Source organism: Panulirus ornatus, chromosome 19, assembly GCF_036320965.1.
Source record: "Panulirus ornatus isolate Po-2019 chromosome 19, ASM3632096v1, whole genome shotgun sequence".
In the NCBI taxonomy this organism is placed as follows: domain Eukaryota; kingdom Metazoa; phylum Arthropoda; class Malacostraca; order Decapoda; family Palinuridae; genus Panulirus; species Panulirus ornatus.
This window is the reverse complement of record NC_092242.1, coordinates 50808101-50831185: the sequence shown is the minus strand read 5'-3', so window position 1 is coordinate 50831185 and position 23085 is coordinate 50808101. Positions and strand designations below refer to the sequence as shown.

Genomic DNA, 23085 nt, shown 5'->3' with positions numbered 1-23085 from the left:
ACCTATCAAGAAATTGTTGGTGCCGAGGTTGGAATTAATGGGTGCTCTTCTGTGTGCTAGGCTATCTGTATTTGTGAAGACTTCCCTACACTTAATTGATGTACAAATGTACTGCTGGACTGATTCTAAATTAGCACTGTCATGGATAAAGGGAGACCCTAATAGATGGAAGACTTCTGTAGTGAATAGAGTAACTGAGATTCAGAGTTTAATCCCCCCAGTTCAGTGGAAGCACATTCCTGGTAAAGATAATCAGCAGACCTTATTTCCGGAGGTGCCTTTGCTGAAGAATTAATTTCCTGTACCTCGTGGCTGAATGGTCCTGCTTGGCTCTCTGAACACTTTACTCCCATGCAACAGGGTGAGGTACCAGCAGCACTGCCCATTGTAGAGAAGGTATTCCCTGACAGCCCAGTGACATGCTTAGTGTCCGAGCATCCATCAGTAGGGATTTACTATGCCCGCTGGGGTCATTTTACAAAAGCTATTGAGTGTGTAGCTTGGGTAATAAGGTTTGTGAACAATTGTAAACCTCATGCTGTTAAATGTTGTTCAGAGAGAAAGGTACAGCCAAGAGATCAATGCCTTAATGCTTGGAAAGTCACTCCCTAAGAGTTCTGACATTAGGAAATTCAATCCTTTTATGGATGAAAATGGTCTTCTGAGAAGTAAGAGTTGGCTGGACCAGGCTGAATTAAGTTATGATTGCAAGTATCCTATGATTATTCCAGCAGGTCACATTGCCAAGCTGTTAGTTAGTTTCCAACATGTATTTCTGAAACACGCTGGTGTTTCCACTTTAATTTCAACATTAAGATCTTGTTACTTAATTGTCGGATTAAGAAAGCTTGCTAAGGTAGTCTGTAGAGAATGTATGATTTGTCGTAGACATCACTCACAAGCTTGCCGTCAGCCTGTAGCTCCTCTCCCAGGACTAAGAATTAACTCTGCTCCTCCTTTCACTGTGACAGGTGTAGATTATGCTGGACCACCTGTTTTGTGTTGATTTTCCATGCAAGAAGCTGTACATCTTGTTATTCACTTGTGGAGTTGTCCGTGCAGTACACTTAGAGTTGACTAACTTTATGTCTTACGATGATTGCTTACTTGCCTTTTGTAGGTTTTCTGCCAGAAGAGGCCTTCCATCAGTTATTTACTCTGACAACGCCAAGACTTTTATTAGTATGTCTAAACAAATGCATCAGTTCTTTGGCACCCTTCCTCCCCAGTGGAAGTTTGTTGTACCCCATGCTCCATGGTGGGGAGGTTGGTGGGAAAGATTAGTCCAATCTGTTAAATTAGCTCTGAGAAAGACTCTTGGCATAAAATGTTTAACAAGATGTGAGCTAGAGACTACCTTACATGAAATTGAGGCATGTGTAAATTCCAGACCCTTAACTTTTGCCACAGATGATCCTAATTCTGTAAGCCCTTTAACACCCTCTCATTTTTTAATTAGACACACTGCTGGATTTCATAGAGAGCTTAAAAGTGATTGCCAGGTTTCTGAAATGTCACATAAGGACCTATGTGAGCGAGAAAGCCTGAGACATCAACAACTTGATAAGTTTTGGAATGTGTGGGTGTCTGACTATCTATTGAATTTACCCCCTATCATTACAGGTTTCATACCCAGATGTAAACTGGAGAAGGGATCTGTTGTGCTGGTTTGGGAAGATAATTCTCCTCGTTTGCAATGGCCCCTTGGAGTGATTGTTGAGCTATTCCCTGGGAAGGATGGAACAATTCGTAGTGTCAAAGTTAAGACTGCAAAGGGAGTAATTAGTAGGCCAGTGCAAAAACTGCATAATTTGGAGCTTTCATCTGCAGGGGAGGATGCTACAACAGATGAAGCTCATAGTCCCTTACCACCAACAGATACCTTCCCAGCATATGCTCAAGGTTCTGATGAGGCTCACTCCATGACACCGTCGTCAACTTATGTGTTTAGAACAGGACGAACTGTAAAGCCTCCTCGGAGGCTGAATATGTGAGATTGGAGGGTTTGAGATGCATTGTAGATTTAGGTTGATGATCAGTATAGTCCCTTTGGGTATTGTTTATTGTTTTATTGTATCATTTGCTTCCCAGGGTGAGGGTTGAGTTTACTCTTAATGAGACATTTGTATTTATACATCCTGATGCCATATGATCATGTTATTGAGAGTAAGGATAGGAGTTATTAAAGGTACTCCTATGGTGGGGAGATGTTGGCGCCAGACGTATGAAAGTTGACTGCGAAAATAATGGAGTGACGCATTTAATCCACTGTGGACACGTCAGTCTGTAAGATGCCTTATTGAATGTATAAGATCCCATTGTTGTTTGGAAGAGATCATATTTACTCAGCGAAGTAAATAAACTCAGTACACCATGAGACTCGAGCTGTTTGATACCCCCCATGTGTTGCTCCGCCTCGCGAGTTATTTTTCACCAGTTTCTCCTCCTATGGGACTTGTGTGGGAGGAACACCTCCAAAGCAATAACAAAAAATTGTTTGCCAATTTCATAATTGGACAACAGCTAGAGTCATTCAAAAAAGCTTCACCTCCAAAACCCTTAAACTCTTCAGTGGAATTCCCTAAGGAACCCTCTTCCATCTCCTCCTACATGACTTTCCGACAACTCTTGCAGACTACACAGAATTCCTTTCATATGAAGGTAAACTACAAATTACATCACACACCCTGACACTATCCAAGCAACAACAACCATGTAATATTACATCATGCAATTAGAACACTAGCTCACTTAAAACAAACTCTACATCCCCATGGAAATACATTCTCCCTTTTAACCCCAGACAGACACACATCCAAGCTACACCCTGCCACAATCCTGAATGGTCAACCACTATACTACGTATAAAGCATTACATTCACAAAGCATTTACTTCCCATGAGATAAACATCAACTCAAATGCCATAATCAAACTAAATAGTCACAGAACACTAAATGACACAAGTTTTGGACAAGGAAAAGAATACCCTAGCACATTATACAAATAATTCATGTGCTCCATTTAAAAAAACTATGCCTCATTCACCTGGTCATCAACTCTATCAAAAGAAAACATAAAACTGCAAACCACATAAAGAAAGGCCCTTAGAACAATCACTGGCTGTCTTACAACCACAAAAACTCATCATGTGTACAATGAAGCAAAAAACAAATTCAATCAGCAGGATGCAACAAATATATTTATTTGAAAATCAAACAACACGGAATTTGTGCAACCATGGAAGCGGAAGTGGATCATAGGGTGGGGGAGGGGGCGAAAATTCTGGGAGCCTTGAAGAATGAGTGGAAGTCGAGAACATTATCTCGGAAAGCAAAAATGGGTATGTTTGAAGGAATAGTGGTTCCAACAATGTTGTATGGTTGCGAGGCGTGGGCTATGGATAGAGTTGTGTGCAGGAGGATGGATGTGCTGGAAATGAGATGTTTGAGGACAATGTGTGGTGTGAGGTGGTTTGATCGAGTAAGTAACGTAAGGGTAAGAGAGATGTGTGGAAATAAAAAGAGCGTGGTTGAGAGAGCAGAAGAGGGTGTTTTGAAATGGTTCGGGCACATGGAGAGAATGAGTGAGGAAAGATTGACCAAGAGAATATATGTGTCGGAGGTGGAGGGAAAGAGGAGAAGAGGGAGACCAAATTGGAGGTGGAAAGATGGAGTGAAAAAGATTTTGTGTGATCGGGGCCTGAACATGCAGGAGGGTGAAAGGAGGGCAAGGAATAGAGTGAATTGGAGCGATGTGGTATACCGGGGTTGACGTGCTGTCAGTGGATTGAATCAAGGCATGTGAAGCGTCTGGGGTAAACCATGGAAAGCTGTGTAGGTATGTATATTTGCGTGTGTGGACGTATGTATATACATGTGTATGGGGGTGGGTTGGGCCATTTCTTTCGTCTGTTTCCTTGCGCTACCTCGCAAACGCGGGAGACAGAAAAAAAAAAAAAGAAAAAAAAATATCAATGGCTAAGACAAGATGGCAAGAAAAAGTATACTGTGATTCTTGCATGAAAAGAACATATCAAAAAAAGCTATAGCATGTTAACTTGGAGAAAAGATATTACTCAACTCGAGAAGTAAAATATAAACTGACAGGAATAAAGAATATTCTAAATGAAAAACATACCTTGAATTAATTAATGGTTTCTGCCTGACTCTACTGCCAATGAGAGGGAGGGCTCTGGCAGTAGTAGTACTGGCCTCTCCCATGACCCTTCCCTTTCTGTTAGACTTTCCTCTTTTCCTATTCAATATACCAACATTCTTGGTCTCTCCAGAACCCTCTCCTCTGTTGAACATCATCTGTTTCGTACCTCTCCTAAAATCTTACTTCTCTCTGAGACTCACTGGTTTAATGATGTTCTCACTGGTCCCTTTTTCATATCCAACTATAATCTCCACTCACAATTCCAGTTCAAAGGAGGTGTTTAACCTTAATTTGATATCAACACACCTATTGCACACCTCAGAGACCTTAAGTCCCCAAAATCTAATGCTATGTGGCTCAAGGTGTGTCACCCAACTAGCACACTGTTCCTCTGTTTTGCTTATTGCTCTTTTAATTCTACAAACTTTATATCTTTCTTTGACTATTTAAACTCCTGCCATGAGACTGTGACATCCTCTAACCTGCAAGCTGAGATCCTCTACCTCAGGGATTTCAATGTTCATCATAGGGAATGGTTGAATTCCTCTCGTATGGAAGGTGGAGGGATAGAAGCCCTCATGCTCTCCATTTTCAATGATTTAGAGTAAATTATTTCCCATCCTACCCATATTTCTGACTGCTGTGATCATTCTCCTAATATTCTGGATCTGTTTTTCACTTCTAGTCCATTCTGCTGTAAGTCTACAATCCCACCCCAATTGGTTCATCTGATCATGCTCTTGTACATGCATCTATTCTAATGGCACCTACCCCTCCAGCAGCCCTTTCTAAGAGTAAATACTGGCACTTCAACAAAGCTGACTGGAACAACTTATGCAACCTCTTTTCTGACTTTCCTTGGGTAAATTACCACCAAATGCATAGCAGAGGTTGTTCTTGCAGGAATAGAAGCATTAATCCCATCATTCTCCAAGACAACCTCTTCATCCAATTCATGGTTCAACCATTTCTATTCTGAGGCCTTTCAGACTTGGGATCAGGCATGTCAGGCTTGGGAACACTCTCATTCCTCTGGCTCCCATTCAGCTTTTATCACTGCCCATAATCAGTGCAATCCACGAGGCAAAGCATCCTTTTGTCCAAAGGAAGTGCTATAACCTCTCCTCATCATTTACTGATAGGTCTTTCTAGTCTTTAGCTAAGGGCATCTCTAACAATAACTATCATTCTACCTTTCCTAACTTTTCCATTCTGATGGTACTATGGCTGTCTCTCCCATACACAAAGCAACTCTTTTTGGCTCCCAATTCTCCTCTAACTCAACCATGGATGACTCTAACATTCCTTCACCCTTTGATGCTCCTCTAACTAACTCTATGCCCCTCCACATAATCTCTTTCCGAACTGTCCGAAAAGTGCTTTTCTCTCTGGACACAATCAAGGCCTATGGTCCTAATGGCATTCATCCCCGTGTGCTGGGCGTGCCCCTGAACCTGCACCTCTACTTGCTCATCTGCCCCATTTTTGTTTAAAAACCAAAACTTTTTCTTCTCCTTGGGAGCATGCATTGATACATCCCATCTCTAAGAAGGGTGACTGTTCTGACTCCTCTAACTATCGTCCTATTGCTTTGAAATCTACCATTTCCAAACTCTCTGAATCCCTTCTTAACTCCCATATCCTTAGACACCTCGAAATCACAGTCTGGTGATATTCTTTCCTATCTTACTAATGTCTGGTCATCATCCCTGAAGGATTTTGGGGAGTCATATGTAGTTGCCCTTGACATATCCAAAGCTTCTGACAAGGTGAAGCATTGGGGTCTCATCTCTAAGCTCCTCTCCTTTGGCCTTCCTCCCTCACTTTGCTCCTTCATACCTAGCTTCCTCTCTAGCTGATCTATCTCTGTGGCTGGTGATGGATCAATCTCCCCACTTTTCTCCATCAACAGCGGTGTCCCTCAAGGTTCTGTCCTGTCCCCTAAACTTTTTCTCCTTTTTTTCAATGACTTCCTCTTCTCCACAATTAATCTAATGCATTCATACACTGGTGATTTAACACTGCATTCATCGACATCCTTCAATTTTGCTCCTTCTCTCAATCCATCTGTTTCTCATCTTGATACAACTTCCTTAATAAACTCAGAATTGGACAGAATATCTCAGAGGTATCTAGAGGTTGTACCTCTTTAATCTTGCAACCTTGGGACCTGGCCACTGACGGACCTCAGAAAATGCTGGAAAACAGAAAATGACCCTAAGTTATACACAGTTGATGGTCCTATCTTATAGTACTCATACGAAGTCTTTACTGAAGTTCCTTTATCTAATTCTTTCAGTAACTCCACCTTCTTAAGCATAGGTAATGGTTTATGCTTACACTTATTAGCACTGGCACCATCTTCTGCACCTCTTGGTCTCTTGGATGACATCCTGAAGGGTTAAAATACATTGAATATAAAAAATAAACAGAACTGTTAATTAGCCTGGTTGCAGTGTAAACAGATTTTGGTGTCTTAGTGCTGCTAACACCACTGCCCTGGTAGCAGATCCACAAACTGTAAACAGATTTTGGTGTCTTAGTGCTGCTAACACCACTGCCCTGGTAGCAGATCCACAAACTATCAACTAATAGTGACAGATTCAAATTGTGCCAGACCGTGGGAGTTGCTGAACCACTGTAGTTAAGTTTAATGCCTCCAAGACCTACGTTCTACCCAACTCTCTATCAAAAACTCCTCACAACTGTCTTCTCTCCTTTGATGGCTCTGAAATTCCACCTCTTAAATCAATGAATAATACTTTGTATTACTTTAACATCCACACTTTCGTGGAAACCTCAAATTACAGGAATAGCTAAGTCTGCCTCTAAGGAACTGGAAGTTCGGTTTAGATGTTGAAACTTCTTTTCCTCTGAAATGTAGCCCCATTTATACAAAGGATTGGTTTTCCTTGTATGAATTACTCTTCTGAAATCAGGGCTGGTTCTAGCTTTGTATCCTTACATGACAGAGTTGAGTTGAAAGTGGTCCAACCTATAAACTGTCCCATGATAACTTCCAAACTTGACCCTCTTGCTCTATGCTGCAATAATGGTTCATATTCCTTCTTCTATGAGTATTACTTTGGTGTTTGCTCCTGAGAGCTGGCTGCACCACAAGCTAGACCACGTAATACTCGGAAAGCTGCTGCGCCACACGATTAATGCGCGGACATTGGCAACAAAAGGGTGGGCCATTTTGAGAACTGCTTCTTTCCCTACTCATCATAGCTCTGGAGCCCTCTATCTTCTCATGACCTAGCACATTCTAAAAGACAAGTTTGTCACTTCCTCCAAAATCTGTAAAGACTTTTCCTTGTCTTTTCTTTTCCCTTTCATAATTCTCTCCATATTTCAATTTAGGCTCAGCCTCAATGTGGACTCTCGTCAGTGACTGGAGCCTAAAAAAAAAGAAGAAAAAATAAAAAAATATCTCACCTTTATAAGCAAGTGTACATCATCAAGGAGCTGCATTTTCCACATACGAAGACGGTGGAGGTGATCAAAGTAATGGAAGAACTCTCTCAAAGCGCGTGCACTACCTTCTTCCTTGCTAATGGATTCAGCACGTCGGTATAGAAACACTAGTAACCTGCCAAGAGACTCTACACATTAAAGATAAGTGAATACAGGCATTACAGAGTGCTGTTACTGATATAAACATTCTGTGAACTGATTTATAGGCACACAGAGGAGAAAACCTGTAATTTTTCAAGAAACCATAAATAAGTACCATTAACAGTCTCCTAAGAAGTATTGTTTTTTAAAGTACTCTATCATGACCTCTACATTATTGGAATTCAGCTAAATCTGAATGAAAACAGATTCATAATTAAGTGTATTACTTGGCACACTAAATTAAGAGCTGACAGTTATCCACACTGGTATTACATTGGAGTGAGAGAGGGTTACATTGGTGAAATCTTTCTGAAAATACTTAAATTTTCAAAGCTATCTCCTCTTACTGTCACAATCAAGTCATATCTACTAGTTTGTATGCTTTATAGAACACACTAAATCTTACAACTATTCCTTTATACTTCTTGTTTGTTTGTCTGCCTAATTATTTCATCTACATGCACATCCACACTTTTCATATATGAAATCTATATCCTTTACTATGTAAGTAGATGATGACTGCTTCACTGATATTTTCGCTAATGTAATGTGCACAAGACATTGAGGAATGACCAGTTATGGCTACATCTAACTTGGAGTCAACTAGCCAGATGGTACTTAGACAGGCAAAGAAACTTAAATACAAGGTGGAATTCAATGAGGTATCCATCACTTATGATAGATCAAAGGCAGTGAGGGATAGAATTAGAGAATACCATCATAAGGCAAAAATCTTGAGATGCCAAGTGAGGTAAGAGGACAAAAAAGCCCATATAGAAAGAGCAGGAGTTCAAAGAGATGGTAACAACAGACCGAAAGTGATGTAACAATTATTGTTGGATTAGCAGTTAATGGGAAAATCTCACTTGTTGTGCCCTGAGGGGTATATGATAGTGAGTAAAGAAAGAGAAGGCAGGGGAGGGGAGGATTGGCCTTTACAATAATAGACATTATTAACTTTCATTTGCTTTTCTAAGTATTTCTCACATACATTCTTCAAAGCAAACACCTGATCCACACATCCTCTACCACTTCTGAAACCGCACTGCTCTTCCCCAATCTGATGCTCTGTACATACCTTCACCCTCTCAATCAATACCCTCCCATATAATTTACCAGGAATACTCAACAAACTTATACCTCTGTAATTTGAGCACTCACTCTTATCCCCTTTGCCTTTGTACAATGGCACTATGCACGCATTCCGCCAATCCTCAGGCACCTCACCATGAGTCATACATACATTAAATAACCTTACCAACCAGTCAACAATACAGTCACCCCCTTTTTTAATAAATTCCACTGCAATACCATCCAAACCTGCTGCCTTGCCGGCTTTCATCTTCCGCAAAGCTTTTACTACCTCTTCTCTGTTTACCAAATCATTTTCCCTAACCCTCTCACTTTGCACACCACCTCGACCAAAACACCCTATATCTGCCACTCTGTCATCAGACACATTCAACAAACCTTCAAAATACTCATTTCATCTCCTTCTCACATCACCACTACTTGTTATCACCTCCCCATTTACGCCCTTCACTGAAGTTCCCATTTGCTCCCTTGTCTTACGCACCCTATTTACCTCCTTCCATGGATTTGTATGTAGCATTTATGGATCTGGAGAAGGCATATGATAGAGTTGATAGAGATGCTCTGTGGAAGGTATTAAGAATATATGGTGTGGGAGGCAAGTTGTTAGAAGCAGTGAAAAGTTTTTATCGAGGATGTAAGGCATGTGTACGTGTAGGAAGAGAGGAAAGTGATTGGTTCTCAGTGAATGTAGGTTTGCGGCAGGGGTGTGTGATGTCTCCATGGTTGTTTAATTTGTTTATGGATGGGGTTGTTAGGGAGGTAAATGCAAGAGTCCTGGAAAGAGGGGCAAGTATGAAGTCTGTTGGGGATGAGAGAGCTTGGGAAGTGAGTCAGTTGTTGTTCGCTGATGATACAGCGCTGGTGGCTGATTCATGTGAGAAACTGCAGAAGCTGGTGACTGAGTTTGGTAAAGTGTGTGGAAGAAGAAAGTTAAGAGTAAATGTGAATAAGAGCAAGGTTATTAGGTACAGTAGGGTTGAGGGTCAAGTCAATTGGGAGGTGAGTTTGAATGGAGAAAAACTGGAGGAAGTGAAGTGTTTTAGATATCTGGGAGTGGATCTGTCAGCGGATGGAACCATGGAAGCGGAAGTGGATCATAGGGTGGGGGAGGGGGCGAAAATTTTGGGAGCCTTGAAAAATGTGTGGAAGTCGAGAACATTATCTCGGAAAGCGAAAATGGGTATGTTTGAAGGAATAGTGGTTCCAACAATGTTGTATGGTTGCGAGGCGTGGGCTATGGATAGAGTTGTGCGCAGGAGGATGGATGTGCTGGAAATGAGATGTTTGAGGACAATGTGTGGTGTGAGGTGGTTTGATCGAGTAAGTAACGTAAGGGTAAGAGAGATGTGTGGAAATAAAAAGAGCGTGGTTGAGAGAGCAGAAGAGGGTGTTTTGAAATGGTTTGGGCACATGGAGAGAATGAGTGAGGAAAGATTGACCAAGAGGATATATGTGTCGGAGGTAGAGGGAACGAGGAGAAGAGGGAGACCAAATTGGAGGTGGAAAGATGGAGTGAAAAAGATTTTGTGTGATCGGGGCCTGAACATGCAGGAGGGTGAAAGGAGGGCAAGGAATAGAGTGAAATGGAGCGATGTGGTATACAGGGGTTGACGTGCTGTCAGTGGAGTGAATCAAGGCATGTGAAGCGTCTGGGGTAAACCATGGAAAGCTGTGTAGGTATGTATATTTGCGTGTGTGGACGTGTGTATGTACATGTGTATGGGGGGGGGGGTTGGGCCATTTCTTTCGTCTGTTTCCTTGCGCTACCTCGCAAACGCGGGAGACAGCGACAAAGTATAAAAAAAAAAAAAAAAAAAAAAAATAACTTTCAAGAAATACTGTAGGATGGCCCATTTGGACAATACATAATGGGAAGCATTACTGTTGGGAAGAAGTTATGGATTTCATGGACCTCCCTGGTGTAGTGATTAGCATCACTAACCATGATGCATTCACAGTTTGTCTAAGGTCAAGAACATAGGTTTGAATCATAGATGCAGCAGTTGGTCCACAGGTAACCCAGCTATTCATACTCCCCAAGGGGTTTGGTCAATAAAATGTGTTTGATGACAGAGTGGCAGATGTAGGTGTTTTGGTTGGGGTGGTTTGCAAAGTGAGAGAGTCAGGGAGAGTGGTTAGGTGAAGAGAAAAGAGGTGGTGAAAGCCTTGCAGAAGATAAAATCTGGCAAGGTGGGAGGACTACATGGCATTGCAGTTGAATCTATTAAGGGGTGACTGTTGTTGATTGGCTGGTAAGGATATTTAATGTATGTATGCATCATGGTGAAATGCCTGAGGACTGAACAAAAGCAAAGGGGATAAAGGTGAGTGTTCAGGTTATAGAGGCATAAGTTCGTTCACTATACCTGGAAAATTGTCTGAGAGGATAATGACTGGGAGTGTGAAGGCATGTAAAGAACATCAGACTGGGGAGGAGCAGTGTGGTTTCAGAAGTGGTAGAGGATGTGTGGATCAGGAGTTTACCTTGAAGAATGTAGGTGAGAAATATGTAGAAAAATAGATGGATTTGTATGAAGCATTTATGGATCTGGAGAAGATATATGATAGGGTTGATAGAGATACTCTGTGGAAGGTCTTAAGAATATATGGTGTGAAAGGTAAGTTGCTAGAATCAAAGAAGTTTTTATCAAGGGTGTAAGGCATGTGTACGAGTAGGAAGAAAGGAGAATGACTGGTTCCCAGTGAATGTCGGTTTGTGGCAGGGGTGTGTGATGTCACCATGGTTGTTTAATATGTTTATGGATGGGGTGGTTAGGGAGGTAAATTCAAGAGTTTTGGAGAAAGGGGTGAGTATGCCGTCTGTTGAGGATGAGAAGACCTGGGAAGTGAGTCAATTGTTGTTCGCCAATGATACACCACTGGGGGCTGATTCAAGTGAGAAACTGCAAAAGTTAGTGACTGAGTTTGGAAAAGTGTGTGAGAGGAGAAAGTTGAGAGTAGATATGAATAACAGCAAGATTATTAGGTTCAGTAGGGTTACGGAATTGGGATGTAAGTTTGAATGGAGAAAAACTGAAGGAAGTGAAGTGTTTTAGATATCTGGGAGTGGATTTGGCAGCAAATGGAGCAATGGAAGCTAAAGTGAGTCATGGGGAGGGGAAGGTTCTGGGAGCGATGAAGAATGTTTGGAAAGAGAGAACGTTAACTTGGAGAGCAAAAATGGGTATGTTTGAAGGAATATTAGTTCCAACAATATCATATGGTTGTGAGGCATGGACTACTGATAGGGCTGTACAGAGGAGGATGGATGTGTTGGAAATAAAGTGTTTGAGGACAATATGTGGTGTGAGGTGGTTTGATCAAGTAAGTAATGAAAGGGTAAAAGAGATGTGGGATAACAGTGTAGTTGAGAGAGCAGAAGAGGGTGTGTTGAAATGGTTTGGACATATGGAGAGAATAAGAGAGGAAAGGTTAACAGAGAGATAATACGTGTCAGAGTTGGAAGGAACAAGAAGTGGGAGACCAAACTGGAGGTGGAAGGATGGAGTGAGAAAGATTTTGAGTAATTGGGGCCTGAACATGCAGGAGGGTGAAAGGCATGAATGGAATGGAGTGAATTGGAATGATGTAGTATACTTGGGTCGACATGCTGTCAATAGACTGAACCAGGGCACGTGAAAGATATGACGTAAACCAATGAAAGGTCTGTTGAGTCTGGATGTACAGAGGGAGTTGTGGTTTTGGTGCATTACACATGACAGCTAGAAACTGAGCGTGAGTGGATGCGGCCTTTTTTCATCTGTTTTCTGGTGCTACCTCATTGTTGTTAAACACATTCAACAGTCCTTCAAAATAATCACTTTGTGTACTCTTCATCTCAGCTTAATCTGTTATCACTTCACCATTTGCCTTCTTCATCAACGTTTTCATTTGTTCTCTTGTTTAACTCAAACTATTAATCTCCTTCCTAAACAGTTCTTATTTCTATGAAGTTTACTGATACTTGTTAACCCCAACTCTCATTTGCCCTCTTTTTCAGCTCTTGATCTCCTGCTACTTTGTCTTGCACATCTCCCACTCACCTTCACTCCTTCCTTGTACATAACACTCATACATACCTCTTTTCTCTTTCAATAGCTTCTTAACTTCATCTCACCACTCACTAACCTCTCTCACCTACCCATTTCCCATCTTCTGCATTCCAAACACTTCTCTTGCACATGTCAGCTCTGCTTTCTTAAACACCTTCAATTCCTTAGTTACTCCCCTAGCTTCATTTATTTCCACTTTTTGCCATTGAACACTTAAACTCTTCTGAAGGCAAGCCTAAAAGTGAAGATACCTCAAGCTGACATTAAGTAATGATCAACAGGCCTGCACTATTCCTGTAAGCAAGTGAAAATAAATGAGCATTTCATTTGGCCTAGTATGGAGTTCAACTATACTGCCTGGGATGGATCTTCTTCCACCTCTTTCTTAGATAAAGCTTAATCAGAAGTCTTGTAACAGTTCCTTACTCGGCTATGACTTCTCTTCAACCATACCTTTTTTGTCAGTGAAGTTGCTACCTTCTATCTGTTCTACAGGTATTACTACGGCCAATGCTCTCATAAGCTGTCTCCATGTCTTCTTTCCTCATGCCCTGGAACATTTTAAAGTGCCTGGCTGCTATTTTCTATAGTTTCTCTGTGAAGGCTAGCCACATGGGGACTGACCATTATGATGCCTTTTTCTTTCCTCTTACAGTGAATACTGGGGATTCCCATCCATCTTTCAATTTTCCCTCTTCCTAGAACTTTCCACTTTTAAGAATCAGGTTTACTAATGTGTAGGGACCTTAAATAATTTTTTCCATTCTTTTTCTCATACTCTTCATTTTTCTTTTCATCTGATATGGCCATGACTTGACCATGTTTTGGCCTGTATCATGATGGCTGCTAAATAAAAAAGAAAAGAAAAGATGTCAGCAGTACTAAAATAATTCTATGGGGTATCTCAAACTACTGCACGCTTTTAAGTAAGTTATCTTGTATTCCTCCTTTCTTTCTTCATTTACCCCAAGAAATTACAAGATACAGTCAGTACTAAAGATGCTAAAGTAGTGCCAGAAAATAATTTTGTATCAAGCTACTAACAAACCTGTGCTTGAGGCAATTAATTGTCTTCTCTCTCACATGTTGATAGGTGCATTGCATTCGATCTCTGCAGACTGTGGCTAATAAGTAGTCATCATCCTCATAACAAACTCTACCTATTGTGCGGACATCTAAGAAGCATCCATGTGGAGTAATCTGAAGAAATACAAACTACATTAATATACATTATATATCAGTACAGATTTTGATAAAGAAAACAAATTTCTGCCTGGTTAAGCACAAATGAACAGGCCTCCTTCAATATAAATGGGAGATGAGTTCCTAGAAGGGGTTATCTAAAACAAAACCATTCAAAGCAAATTCAGGTTTCAACAAAAGAAGAATTTTGCTCCAGATCTCCTTATGAAAGGCAGTATTCACAATTTTGGACAATTAACCCTTTAACATACATACAGTTTTTCCCTACCCTAAACATTTGAGGTTTTTGCACCCTTAAATTTCAATGCTAGCCTCTGGGTGGTAATACTATACACTTGGTTCAGACTATCACCGATGCTAAATATTGATTCAGAGGAGTTGCTAGATCCTTTGGTATATAAGATTATCTGAAGGTTATAGAAGAAAGAAAAAAACATGGGCAATACACTTATGCAAAAGGGGAATTCAAAACTTTCCCTACACGAAAGTGAGACTCCTAACTATTACTTGATATCTATATAGTAATAAATAGGTAACCTGGTGTATTCGTAAATATGGAAAGTGAAAATACACACTGGTACAAAAAGGGTCAGTAGAAGAAGAGTCCAGGTGTAGGCCCACATTGCTGAGACTTCAGAAGTGGTGGAATGCAAATTATCCACATTTGAATTCACCTTGCTGGGTGGAGCTCCTCCCTATAGATTCATTATACAACCAATACATGATACAGGACCTAAACTGCAAGATGATACATGATAAAGCCTTATCCTTCATAGTAACTGAATGTATCATTGGTAAGCTAATCCAAACATGGGACTGAAGGACAGAATGTTTATTGTCATATCCCTCAAAGATACAGGGTAATTAGGTCAAAAGTCTACCTGTAGCCAAGTTCCCACCAATGAGCATAAAGATATTTGCTTATAGTTTCCAAACAGTGGCATATGGTGATAGGATGGACAATGCCCACCTGACTTTCTGGCACATATATGGCTCATTAAATATGATAGTCTAACAAAGGCCCTATGGGCCTTCTAGGCTAGGCCTACTGGTGGCCTTTGCACCTTCAGTGCCACCATACTGCTTGTAGTGCTAAGTTTGCTCATTTCACTTGTTTTTTTGCTTCATTTTGTTATATAAAGGATCGCAATGAGAAATGTTAGAAAATAGGTCAGGTTTGTGTAACAATAAAATATAAGAACTCTTACTATCCCTACAAGCATATCATATCTCAGTATTTGAAGATTCTCAAATGCAGTTTTTCTACAAAATCTTTGATTAATATACTGTACAAATTTGACACAATTTTCTTTTCTCACACACTAACACTGATATACCTCCAATATCTTACAGATAAACATACCCATAAACTTTTTTTTAATGTGTCTGCACATATAAATGTTACCTTGAATCCCCTGACAATGACTGAGGGATAAGGGATATCTTGCTCCTGTAAGATCCATGTGGTACAATAGAAGCTTCAGATATGTGTAATGAGGGTAGCAGCTCTGGGGCCAGAGCCATCCAAGGGTGGGATAGAAAATTCTTATGGCAGAACCGGAATGAAAAGTAGGTAATGGTGGACAGCATTAGACGGCCCTGAAAAACTTAATATTAGGGTTCTGTCTATGCTCCAAAAGGCCTATGAGGATGTGGCATGACCCAGTGAGGGAACCAAAGGAAAGTCATGGTTTCCACTTAAAAAAGAGAATGGACAACCTTGCAGGCAAAGAATTATGAATGACTGTAATGCCCAAAGAGAAGACCAGTATATAATAAGACCAATATATAATATTCATATAAAAGGATATACCACTGTAAATACTACAACATATAGCCTCCCCAAGCCATACTCTAACCACATCCATATAAGGAACAAGAGCACTCTTAATCAGTACTAACAAAACAACAAGTTACATATGCCACACCAAAGGTGCCTCAGTAAAACGTTTTTCCAATTAAACCCTGTTGTTTTGAGAGTTTTTCCCTGCCAGGAACTACTTGGATTCTAAATTCCTTGAGGCTGCCCTTTTCCCCATTATATCACTGTCAGAAACATAAGCCAAAAGAACAACATGCCCTCCCTATGAACTAGGGCATGCTATTTATGTATGCAAGTAGCTACCTAGACTCTAAGTTCTGTGAGAAAGCAAAGTTTCCATAACATAGCCTTTTCTCTTAATGCAATGTCCAACTTTTGGAGCTACTGGCATCCTGAAAGTCATCTGAAGTCTAAAAAATAAAACCCAGAAGTGAGAGGCCTTGACCTAGTGATGTTCATCCCTGTAACTGCTGTTTAGGTTCAAATTAGTATTAACGGTATACCAGTCCAGTGGCTACCTCTGACATAAATTCTCCTCTATGGGGCTAATATGCTTAAAAGGCATCAAAAATAGAACCAGCAAATAAATCAAGATAATGACAGAAAAATACTCTAGAAAGTGTAGGTGTGGGTGCATTGAAAGTGTGTGGGTGCATTGAAAGTGTGTGGAAAGAAAGGTCAACTTCTGTGAGGCCAAAGATGGGAATGTTTGATGGTATAGTAGTCACAATAGCACTATATGGATTCGAGTTGTGCATTCTGAATGTAAAAATAAAGAAGAGGATTGATGTGTTGGAAGTGAAATCCCTGAAAACAATGGGTGGTGTAAGGAGAGTTGATCAGATAAGGAATAACACTATGAGAGAGAGGTGTGGCAGAAAGTGGAGTATGTCTGACAAAGCTGAGTATAGTGTGCTGAAAATGTTTGCACATAAGGAGAGGAAGAGTGAGAGGGACTGACTAAAAGAATATATGTCATAAGTGGAGGGTATAAGGGGAAGGGTTAGGCTAAGGATTAGATAGGAAGATGAAGTAAAATATGATCTGAACTTCTAAGGCCTGAACATGGAGTACGGTGTGAGGCATGCAAAGGATGAAATGAATTGGAGTGATGGCTAGACGGGGAATGCAAGTGAGATGAACTAAGAGGCAGGAGGTGGTCAGGGGAAACCATGGAAAGGTCTATGGGGTTTGGCTATGGATAGGATGTCTCTGGTTTTTAAGCATTATACATGAGAGCTACATTGGATGTGAGGTAACTAAAGTGCAGTTTCTTCAACTTCCTCATACAGGTTGTACATTTCTAATCCGGAGTTCTGTGGTCCAGCAACTCCCATTGTCCAGCACATTTTGAATCTCCTGCTATTAGTTTGTGTCTGCCACCTGGGAAACACTGTTAGCAGTGCTAAGGCACCAAAAATCTGTTTACACCACAGCTGAGATAATTCCTGAAAATGTAAGCTAGAAAAGTTTAAAGTTTCGGAAAACTTTGAAAGGTGCCCGGAGTACAGAGTTCAACAGTGCAATTATAAAGCAGTTTAAGCTCCCACTGAATGAAGGTGAAAGCATTTCTGAGGAGATGCTTATCGAGCAGGCCAAAGTTCATCAAGAACTAAAGCTAGGCTATGACTGAATGTTTGCAAGGATGGTTACACAAATATAAGTGGAGACATGGAATTTCAATACATATGGTGTGTGGCGAAAAACATAGCCCTAACATGGAAGCTTGTAGCGTAATGTCAAATTAAAAGAATCAATAAAAAATCCAATTCTCTATCAAATAACTAACAGAAATATGTACAGGGCAAGAGAGAGTGTAAAAGCGGGCTGCCTGATGGACTGATGCAGCGTGGGCTGGCTGCCTTGATGATAACAATAAACAACAAAAGTAACAAGAGTCGACCAGAGTCAACTACCACCTACGGTTGTTCGTTACATTAACTACTCGTCATAAAGCTGCAACAAAGTCTGTGGATGATTTTGCACAGCTAGTAGCAGCAGAAAACTCAGCCCCAGAATAAGTGTATGATGCTGATGAATCTGCCCTGTATTGGCATCATTCATATTTATTTATCTATTATACTTTGTTGCTGTCTCCTGCATCAGCGAGGTAGCACAAGGAAACAGACGAATGAATGGCCCAACCACCCACATACACATGTATATACATACACGTCCACTCACGCACATATAAATATGTATACATCTCAACGTATACATATATATATATATATATATATATATATATATATATATATATATATATATATATGCGTGCGAAAGAGAGACTTTTGGATGTTAATGTGCTGAGAGGTGCAACTGGAGGGATGTCTGATCATTATCTTGTGGAGGCTAAGGTGAAGATTAGTATGGGTTTTCAGAAAAGAGGAGTGAATGTTGGGGTGAAGAAGGTGGTGAGAGTAAGTGAGCTTGGGAAGGAGACCTGTGTGGGGAAGTACCAGGAGAGACTGTGTACAGAATGGAAAAAGGTGAGAACAATGGAAGTAAGGGGAGTGGGGGAGGAATGGGATGTATTTAGGGAATCAGTGATGGATTGCGCAAAAGATGCTTGTGGCATGAGAAGAGTGGGAGGTGGGCTGTTTAGAAAGGGTAGTGAGTGGTGGGATGAAGAAGTAAGAGTATTAGTGAAAGAGAAGAGAGAGGCATTTGGACGATTTTTGCAGGGAAAAAATGCAATTGAGTGGGAGAAGTATAAAAGAAAGAGACAGGAGGTCAAGAGAAAGGTGCAAGAGGTGAAAAAAAGGGCAAATGAGAGTTGGGGTGAGAGACTATCAGTAAATTTTAGGGAAAATAAAAAGATGTTCTGGAAGGAGGTAAATAGGGTGCGTAAGACAAGGGAGCAAATGGGAACTTCAGTGAAGGGCGTAAATGGGGAGGTGATAACAAGTAGCGGTGATGTGAGAAGGAGATGGAATGAGTATTTTGAAGGTTTGTTGAATGTGTCTGATGACAGAGTGGCAGATATAGGGTGTTTTGGTCGAGGTGGTGTGCAAAGTGAGAGGGTTAGGGAAAATGATTTGGTAAACAGAGAAGAGGTAGTAAAAGCTTTGCGGAAGATGAAAGCCGGCAAGGCAGCAGGTTTGGATGGTATTGCAGTGGAATTTATTAAGAAAGGGGGTGACTGTATTGTTGACTGGTTGGTAAGGTTATTTAATGTATGTATGACTCATGGTGAGGTGCCTGAGGATTGGCGGAATGCGTGCATAGTGCCATTGTACAAAGGCAAAGGGGATAAGAGTGAGTGCTCAAATTACAGAGGTATAAGTTTGTTGAGTATTCCTGGTAAATTATATGGGAGGGTATTGATTGAGAGGGTGAAGGCATGTACAGAGCATCAGATTGGGGAAGAGCAGTGCGGTTTCAGAAGTGGTAGAGGATGTGTGGATCAGGTGTTTGCTTTGAAGAATGTATGTGAGAAATACTTAGAAAAGCAAATGGATTTGTATGTAGCATTTATGGATCTGGAGAAGGCATATGATAGAGTTGATAGAGATGCTCTGTGGAAGGTATTAAGAATATATGGTGTGGGAGGCAAGTTGTTAGAAGCAGTGAAAAGTTTTTATCGAGGATGTAAGGCATGTGTACGTGTAGGAAGAGAGGAAAGTGATTGGTTCTCAGTGAATGTAGGTTTGCGGCAGGGGTGTGTGATGTCTCCATGGTTGTTTAATTTGTTTATGGATGGGGTTGTAAGGGAGGTAAATGCAAGAGTCCTGGAAAGAGGGGCAAGTATGAAGTCTGTTGGGGATGAGAGAGCTTGGGAAGTGAGTCAGTTGTTGTTCGCTGATGATACAGCGCTGGTGGCTGATTCATGTGAGAAACTGCAGAAGCTGGTGACTGAGTTTGGTAAAGTGTGTGGAAGAAGAAAGTTGAGAGTAAATGTGAATAAGAGCAAGGTTATTAGGTACAGTAGGGGTGAGGGTCAAGTCAATTGGGAGGTGAGTTTGAATGGAGAAAAACTGGAGGAAGTGAAGTGTTTTAGATATCTGGGAGTGGATCTGTTAGCGGATGGAACCATGGAAGCGGAAGTGGATCATAGGGTGGGGGAGGGGGCGAAAATTTTGGGAGCCTTGAAAAATGTGTGGAAGTCGAGAACACTATCTCGGAAAGCAAAAATGGGTATGTTTGAGGGAATAGTGGTTCCAACAATGTTGTATGGTTGCGAGGCGTGGGCTATGGATAGAGATGTGCGCAGGAGGATGGATGTGCTGGAAATGAGATGTTTGAGGACAATGTGTGGTGTGAGGTGGTTTGATCGAGTAAGTAACGTAAGGGTAAGAGAGATGTGTGGAAATAAAAAGAGCGTGGTTGAGAGAGCAGAAGAGGGTGTTTTGAAATGGTTTGGGCACATGGAGAGAATGAGTGAGGAGAGATTGACCAAGAGGATATATGTGTCGGAGGTGGAGGGAACGAGGAGAAGAGGGAGACCAAATTGGAGGTGGAAAGATGGAGTGAAAAAAGATTTTGTGTGATCGGGGCCTAAACATGCAGGAGGGTGAAAGGAGGGCAAGAAATAGAGTGAATTGGAGTCATGTGGTATACAGGGGTTGACGTGCTGTCAGTGGATTGAAGCAAGGCATGTGAAGCGTCTGAAGTAAACCATGGAAAGCTGTGTAGGTATGTATATTTGCGTGTGTGGACGTGTGTATGTACATGTGTATGGGGGGGGGGGGCATTTCTTTCGTCTGTTTCCTTGCGCTACCTCGCAAACGCGGGAGACAGCGACAAAGTATAAAAAAAAAAAAAAAAAAAAAAAAAAAAAAATATATATATATATATATATATATATATATATATATATATACACACACACAGACATATACATATATACACATGTACATAATTCATACTGTCTGCCCCTATTCATTCCTGTCGCCACCCTGCCACACATGAAATAACAACCCCCTCCCCCTGCATGTGCGTGAGGTAGCGCTCGGAAAAGACAACAAATGCCACATTTGTTCACACTCAGTCTCTAGCTGTCATGTATAATGCACCGAAACCACAGCTCCCTTTCCACATCCAGGCTCCACAGAACTTTCTATGGTTTACCCCGGATGCTTCACATGCCCTGGTTCAATCCAATGACAGCACGTCGACCCTGGTATACCACATCATTCCAACTCACTCTATTCCTTGCACGCCTTTCACCCTCCTGCATGTTCAGGCCTCGATCACTCAAAATCTTTTTCACTCCACCTCTCCACCTCCAATTTGGTCTCCCACTTCTCCTTGTTCCCTCCACCTCTGACACATATATCCTCTTTGTCAATCTTTCCTCACTCATTCTCTCCATGTGACCAAACCATTTCAAAACACCCTCTTCTGCTCTCTCAACCACACTCTTTTTATTACCACACATCTCTCTTACCCTTTCATTACTTATTCGATCAAACCACCTCACACCACATATTGTCCTCAAACATCTCATTTCCAGCACATCCACCCTCCTCCGCACAACTCTACCTATAGCCCACACCTCGCAACCATATATCATTGTTGGAACCACTATTCCTTCAAACATACCCATTTTTGCTTTCCAAGATAACATTCTCGACTTCCACACATTCTTCAACACGCCCAGAACATTCGCCCCCTCCCTCACCCTATGATTCACTTCCGCTTCCATGGTTCCATCCGCTGCCAAATCCACTCCCAGATATCTAAAACACTTCACTTCCTCCAGTTTTTCTCCATTCAAACTTACCTCCCAGTTGACTTGTCCCTTAACCCTACTGTACCTAATAACCCTGCTCTTATTCACATTTACTCTCAGCTTTCTTCTTTCACACATTTTGGAAAACTCAGTCATAAGCTTCTGTAGTTTCTCACCCAAATCAAACACCGGCACTGTATCATCAGCGAACAGCAACTGACTCACTTCCCAAGCTCTCTCATCCACAACAGACTGCATACTAGCCCCTCTTTCCAAAACTCTTGCATTCACCTCCCTAACAACCCCATCCATAAACAAATTAAACAACCATGGAGACTTCATGGACCCCTGCCGCAAACCAACATTCACTGAGAACCAATCACTTTCCTCTCTTCCTTCATGTACACATGCCTTATATCCTCGATAAAAACTTTTCACTGCTTCTAACAACTTGCCTTCCACACCATATATTCTTAATAACTTCCACAGAGCATCTCTATCAACTCTATCATATGCCTTCTCCAGATCCATAAATGCTACATACAAATTTGCTTTTCTAAGTATTTCTCACATACATTCTTCAAAGCAAACACCTGATCCACGCATCCTCTACCACCTCTGAAACCATACTGCTCTTCCCCAATCTGATGCTCTGTACATGCCTTCACCCTCTCAATCAATACCCTTCCATATAATTTACTAGGAATACTCAACAAACTTATACCTCTGTAATTTGAGCACTCACTTTTATCCCCTTTGCCTTAGTACAATGGCAATATGCAAGTATTCTACCAATGTATGTATGAGTCATACATACATTAAATAACCTTACCAACCAGTCAACAATACAGTCACCCCCTTTTTTAATAAATTCCACTGCAATACCATCCAAACCCACTGCCTTGCTGGCTTTCATCTTCCGCAAAGCTTTTACTACCTCTTCTCTGTTAACCATATCACTCTCCCTAACCCTCTCACTTTGCACACCACTTTGACCAAAACACCCTATATCTGCCACCCTATCATCAAACACATTCAACAAACCTTCAAAATACTCATTCCATCTCCTCACATCACCACTACTTGTTATCAACTCCCCATTAGCCTCCTTAACTGATGTTCCCATTTGTTCCCTTGTCTTACGCACTTTATTTACCTCCTTCCAAAACATATTCTTATTCTCCCTAAAATCTAATGATACTCTCTCACCCCAACTCTCATTTGCCCTCTTTTTTTTACCTCTTGCACCTTTCTCTTGACTTCCTGCCTCTTTCTTTTATACATCTCCCAGTCATTTGCATTATTTCCCAGCAAAAATCATCCAAATGCCTCTCTTCTCTTTCACTAATAACCTTACTTCTTTTCCCACCACTCACTACCCTTTCTAATCTGCCCACCTCCCACGCTTCTCATGCCACAAGCATCTTTTGCGTAAGCCATCACTGCTTCCCTAAATACATCC

The 23085-nt window shown here is 41.2% G+C and overlaps 1 protein-coding gene across 1 annotated transcript in view; it reads right to left on the bottom strand.

Moving 5' to 3' along the window:
- The window catches only part of abo (de-etiolated protein 1 abo), a 91082-nt gene that overhangs the window by 30426 nt on the left and 37571 nt on the right, over positions 1-23085 (bottom strand). The window contains exons 6-7 of the mRNA XM_071673836.1: positions 13973-14124; positions 7598-7751 (exon numbers count right to left, since the gene is read on the bottom strand). Of these exons, the coding sequence (XP_071529937.1) occupies positions 7598-7751; positions 13973-14124 (306 nt within the window). The remainder of the gene's footprint in view (positions 1-7597; positions 7752-13972; positions 14125-23085) is intronic.